Consider the following 6,000-nt stretch of genomic DNA (forward strand, 5'->3'; position numbering starts at 1 on the left):
GTTATTTCTGGCCTCGTTTATGTAGCAGCAGCTGCTCAGCAATGCAAACAGGGGCTGGCTTTCCTTGGGGGTCCTCTTTGGGATCGCAGTTCTAGCTCTTGCCCCAACCTCACAGTATCTGGGTGTCTTCTGCGTGACATTCCCTGGGACAGGGAAGGTAGGAGAGGAGGGTCACAGCCTGTCTCACATTTCCTCCTGGCATGGGTCAAAGCCTCTCAAAGGAGGAGGAGGAGGAAAGAGGATTTTTCTGTTTGGGGAGGGACATAGGAGGAGGCAGGGAGAGAGGTCGTTGCTGTGTGCTATAGGGAAGGTGCAGCCATTCGGCAGGGAGCGGGGCTCCCTGCTGCCTGCACTGGGGGCAGACAGCCTGGCAGGCCTGGGCCCGCTGGCACTGCCTGCGGCACCGCTGCCTGCTGCAGCAGGGCTGGCAGCACCAGCCCCTGGAAAGCTGCCGGGCTCTGCCTTACTCTGCTCCCCATCATTCTGGGTGGACAGCCCAGTGTGAGCAGTGCGGCCAGGAGAAAGGCCGTCAGGAGTGGAAGTGAGGGGCAGGGGGTGCAGGCTTCCAGCCCCTGCTCTGGAGGGATGGGGGGCTTCTCCTCACTCCAAGTGGGACAGAGCAGAAGCAGGCTGAAAGCTTTGGCCGCCGTCATCAGACATCTTCCACCCACTCCGAGGCAGTGCCCCTCTTTCGCCTCCCTGCTCCCTTCCTCCCGCTGCCTCCAGGCATGCACAGCGTCTGAAATAGCCGGGGCCCTGCGTGTCCCCGGCGCCTGGCTCAAAATATCTCAAGTGGGCTGGCAGCAGGCGCCGAGGGAGCAGCAGAAGCCGCCGGACACCAAGGCTCTCCACTGAGGCGGCCCTCGCCACATCCTCCCCCCACTCCAGGGGAGAGCCCTGCACCCCAAACCCCCCGGCTGGGGCCCGGCCGGAGCAGGGAGGTGAGGGCAGCCCCAGCCTGCGCCGGGGTACGTGGTGGCTGCCAGGGCTGGCTCTGGGCACGGCGCTGCGGGTGCCGCCCCGCCCCTGCCACGGGTGACAGCCACCACTTTGCCGGGCAGCGGCACCTCCGAGCACAGCCACAACCAGCACTGCCCCGGGAGCAGCCACCCCACCGTGGGCAGGGCTGCCACAGCACCCCATGGCCATGGAGACTCTTGGCCGATGGCCCAGCAACAGCAGCAGGACGCTGTGCCCCGTGGATGACGCCTTCGCCCAGCGCTTCTTGCCCGCTGTCTACCTGGCGGTGATCCCCCTGGGGCTGGTGGGGAACGGGCTGGGGCTGTGGCACCTCTGCACTGGACCCCGGCGGGGTGCCCGCCATCCCCTTGGCTTGCTGGTGGGCAACCTGAGCCTGGCCGACCTGCTGTACGTCAGCACGCTGCCCTTCCTCGTCAGCTACTACCTGCGGGGCAGAGTCTGGCTCTTCGGGCACAGCTGGTGCCGGATCACCCGGGGCCTCTTCCACCTCAACCTCTACGCCAGCATCGGCTTCCTCACCTGCATCAGCGTCCTCCGCTACCTGGGCATCGTGCACCCGCTGAAGGCATGGGGCAGGTACCAGGGGGCAACCTCTTCGGTGTGGCTCAGCGTGATGGTCTGGGTGTGGGTCATTGCGCAGGTAGCTCCCGATTTTGCTTTCAGCAAGATGGATGATATGGGGACACGGTGCCACGACACGACGGGGCACGAGAACCTGGGTGCTTACTTGCCATACACTGCAGCCATCACCATGACTGGGTTCATCATCCCGTTCCTCATCATCATCGGATGCTACTGCCACGTTGTGGTGGTGCTCTGCAGGAATGACACCGTGGACCTCAGTCTCAGGAGAAGAAGCATCAGACTGGTGATTCTCGTGATGGTCCTCTTCTCCATCTGCTTCCTTCCCTACCACATCTTCAGAAACCTCAACTTGTTATCTCGAGGCTGGCAGCTGCAAGGGTCCTGCACACAGGCTTTAAAGAACATCTATGTTTCCTACCAGGTGACCCGGGGCCTGGCCAGCTTCAACAGCGCCCTCAACCCCCTGCTCTATGTGATGACCAGCGAAGACTGCATGTCACGTATGAGGACCATCCGCCAAAGAGTCAGCCAGTCCCTGCAGTCCACCTCTAGTAAGGCGGATGAGAAGAAGGTGAGCATCATTCTTTGTGAGGAGGAAGCTTCTGATGAGCTCTGAGGTACCCAGCACCCCCCTCCAAATGCACCACTTCAGTTTGCGCTTGGTCCCTTCTTGGGAGCAGTCCCCCCACTTTGATGCCTGGTTTGCAGAGAGATAGTGACTGCAGCATCACTGGCTCCAATCTCACACAAGACAGACAGGACTGCCTGCATCAGAGAGCAACTGGGACCAGGTTTTAGAGCAAAGCTACTCAACCCAGCCATTTTGCCTACAGTATGCCTGGAGATGGTAAGAGAAGAACATTGTGTTAACTCCAGTCCTGCAGTGGTCTGAGCGGGTTAACATCCCGCTGGCTCCCTGGCTGCTCATTGAGCTCCTCAATGAGTGAGGGATGGGGGTGAACGATGCCTTGTTCCCCCCCTGCTGCATCCCCTCTCCCCCACTGGACATGGGTTTGAGACAGGATTCCCTCCTTCACCTAAGGAGAGGGCACCCGTAATTAACTACCTGCATAGCAGGACAGCTGAGAGGGTGAATTTTTGCAGGGGGGGAAGTGGTTTGGAAATGGAAATATTTAAAACCTGATATTTTTATGAATATATGACTAAGCTCTGCCAGTTCCTGGGTTAGTTGTTCCTGGGTGACTGAGCCACTTCAGGCTCTGTGTTATCCTCTACTGCCCACCTCCTTCACAGAAGAAAAAAGAATTTCAGCATTACTCACTCTCTTTTGGAAGAGCATATAGCAGACAACAACAAATTGGCATTTTAAAGTTTCTGAAGGCTGTTGGTTGGGGGTTTTTTTGCCAGGCAAATGACTGCAGTAGCCTGAACCGCTGCTTTCAGCAGGTAAATCCCAGGAGAGTTTTGATATCTTCAGGTGGGTGGCTGCATCTTACTCTTGCATCCAGCCTTGTGAATGCATTAGACATGTCTATTAAAAATAAGACATGCAAAAAAAGAGAAGCAATGCTGTTTTGAAGGCAAGATTCAATGGTGAGGGCAGTCCATCTGTTGTCGCCAGGGGGGACCGTGGGGATCTCTGCTTCGGGGGAAGCAGAGACTCCTGAGTGGCATTTTGGGTTTTGCTTTTCATGTTTCCCACCATGAACAGCTTGAACGTGTCAGTTCTTGTGAAAGGAGCAATGTGATTTGCAACAGCAGATCTTGCAGCTCCGCTGAAGGAATTGGATCGTGAGTTAAAATCAGCCCGTTCTGGGAAAGTGCTGACCCACGGACGCTGTGCTCTTTGGACCAAAGCCTGATGTTTATCACATTCAGCTGCTCCTCACATGGACCCACCTTTGCTGCTGCCGGAGGGAGCCGCGGCTGGCTTTCAGACTGAGTTAATGTATCTGAAGTGCAAATAAACACCTAATGCTTTCACTTGTGAGTCGTCTGGCTTCTTTTAAAGCTTTATAGGAACACGGGAGCCAGCTGGCCTGCGGGCTGGAGCAGGGGCCCGCCTGCTCCAGGGAGCGGTGACAAGTTTCCCAGGGCTCTGCAGACAGGGAGCTGCCGGGAGCGCTGCCTGCCTGCCTGCGTGGCGAGACTGCAGGCAGCTGGTACAGGGCATCGCTGGGCCAGGCGTGCACTACGGTGGGTCCCCAGAGTCTGCTCAGCACCTGGCAGGGGTCCAGCAAAGCCCTGAAACTTTCAGTTCCCACCTCGTCCAGAGGAAACCCATAGACAAAGCTTAAATTCCCAAATGAGACATTCTGTCTCTGTAGTAGGGAAGATCTTTGAGACATTAGAAGCAGGTCTGGCCTCTGCTGCTTGCACACACTCCCCAGATCAGGGCTTCTCCAGTGCTCTGAACTCTTCTCCTTTCCTGAAAAAATACCCATACCTCCAAAAGCTGCCCAGCTGTGTTCATACATGGATCCCATCCGAGGTGCTACAGCTTTCCACAGAACCACCTTTGGCTCCCCACAGCCCATGGGAGATGGTTTGAAATAAAGCATCACTGCACCCCTGGGAGGGAGTGCTGTGTAGGAAGTACCAGCAAACTCTGCTCTCACCCCCTGCATCGCTGTGCCCAACTCTGTCTTCTCCAGTGCCACCTCATGTCATAGATAATGATGATTTAAAGATCTGTATCCTGAGAAGCATCTCTGAGCCCCGGGTACAGTTGCAGCCATAAATCTGCTCATTTTTCTGTGTTCTGCATCTGTCAAATCAGCAAAAGCCATTAAGGATCTGTGTGTTGGGCTGATGCCCCTGAGATACTGGGATTTTTTTTGTATCTCTTGTTTTGCAGTCCCCTTGATCCTCAAACAATAGTGCTTTCCCCCTATGCATTAAAGGGATGAACTCCTTCCCTTTATTAGCTGTATGTGTAATTAAGGGCCAATTACTGGCATGTGAGCCTGCTTGGTTGGCTTTTGCAGGAAAGCTGCCTCCTCCCTCCAGTCCTCGCTGTCAAGAGAGGCTCCTTTCAGCTGCTCTCTGCGGGATACTGCAGGTGCATGGTCACTGCTGGGGACCTGCCCAAAATGTGTGGGCATCACTGACCTCTCAAAATCTCCCCAGTGCTCTTTATCCCCTGGGACCAGAGGGGTGGGATTGTCCCTGGAGCAACCAGCACGGGCAGCTGTTTCTCTGTGCCAGTCCCCACTGGTGGCACAGGGAGGGGAGGACACAGGGCATGTTTGGGAGTGGGTGAGGGGACAGAGAAGGTGGGGAGCTGCCATATTCCTTCTTCTCCTTCTCCCAGAAGCTCTGCCAGCCATTGGCAGGGCCATGCACAAGCATTTGCTGCTGGCAGGAGGGGGTCAGTGCCCACCAGAGTTGCTGCGCTGTGGTTGCACCCTGAACTGGGCGTCAGCCTCAGTTCCTGGCTGGCAGGAGCACAGGGAGAAGACCTGAGCGGGCTGTGGCAGTGCCTGGGTCAGCACCCACCCGCTCGAGGGCTGGCTTTGCATGAGGTCCTTTCCCTCCGCTGCAGAGACCTCCCAGCATGGTCAGGTTCCTCACCTCACATCACAGGGTGAGATGGCTCTGCAGGAAGAAATAAATTAATTTCACCTCTTTTGGGCTCCTGGCTTAAGATGTTTGGAATGTTCCTCTTTCTGTCCCTTGGCTAGCTGTTGTTGGGCTTGAAGATGCCTAAAATCAGGTGAGAGGAATCCCACCTGTACTGTGCTTTTCCCACAGACTCTCTGGCACAGCAAAGCAGAGCAATGAACTTGTCTGCAAATCCAACCCAAACGCAGATTTTTAACTCCCTTACCCAGATTAAACCCAACCAACAAACCAAACATGGTGGGAACTTTCCTGCTGACATTAATCGGATTGGGATCAAAATTGTAAATTTGGCAGCATTTCTTGCTTCATTGAATAAACCCCTCTTGGCTGAGGATTTGTTGCACACACAGTCAAGATTTGTTATGTTAAAGAGAACTTTTGAGCTGACAGCCCAGGAAAGCCATTCAGGCAGAATTAACAGGCACACATGCAGATGCACAGATGTACAGCACTTTCTTTCCTTAAAATGCAAAACTGTTTTTCTTGGCATGCAAAACACTCTACAAGGAGAAAATATCGCTATCTGCAGCAGCTAAGTGCATAGGACTCAATCTGTTCAATTCTTTATTTCACTTTGCACAGGTTTCTAAAAACAGTCATGTTTCCAGGGTCTTTGTGTTTCCAAGAGGCATCCAGCAAAGCAAGGGGGTGAGAGGCTCCCGTGGGCAAGCGGTGGAGTGAACAGTGAGTGCTGCAGGACCTGCAAAGACTCCTTCAGTTCAGCAAAATGATGGCCAGGCCTTGTTTAACAGCTGTCGGCTGCAGAGCTACAAGGTGTAAGCCCGCTGGAGTAGGAGGATTTGCCCCCACAGTGAACAGAGAGTTCACGGTGTGTGATACATGGCCTCT

General features: G+C 55.2%; 1 protein-coding gene across 2 annotated transcripts; it reads left to right on the plus strand.

Annotated features, from left to right (window-relative positions):
- The first annotated feature begins 819 nt into the window (after positions 1–819).
- LOC141931209 (P2Y purinoceptor 1-like) lies at positions 820–3,510 on the plus strand. Of its 2 annotated transcripts, none has more exons than XR_012625524.1 (2): positions 820–2,413; positions 3,239–3,510. XR_012625524.1 is itself a non-coding variant. In XM_074843089.1 (2 exons), exon 1 carries the CDS (start codon positions 1,142–1,144, stop codon positions 2,180–2,182), a length of 1,041 nt encoding a protein of 346 aa, XP_074699190.1. In that variant the 5' UTR covers positions 820–1,141; the 3' UTR covers position 2,183; positions 2,275–3,510. The 2 variants fall into 2 exon arrangements, 1 of the variants encoding a protein (XP_074699190.1); XM_074843089.1 differs by having other exon boundaries at positions 820–2,183; positions 2,275–3,510.
- The last annotated feature ends 2,490 nt before the right edge of the window (positions 3,511–6,000 follow it).

The sequence above is a fragment of the Strix aluco genome, chromosome 17 (assembly GCF_031877795.1).
Source record: "Strix aluco isolate bStrAlu1 chromosome 17, bStrAlu1.hap1, whole genome shotgun sequence".
NCBI classification, from domain to species: Eukaryota; Metazoa; Chordata; class Aves; order Strigiformes; family Strigidae; genus Strix; species Strix aluco.

Excerpts from the sequence above, each read along its gene's own strand:
- LOC141931209 (XM_074843089.1), top strand. The coding sequence starts at position 1,142 with ATGGCCATGGAGACTCTTGGCCGATGGCCCAGCAACAGCAGCAGGACG.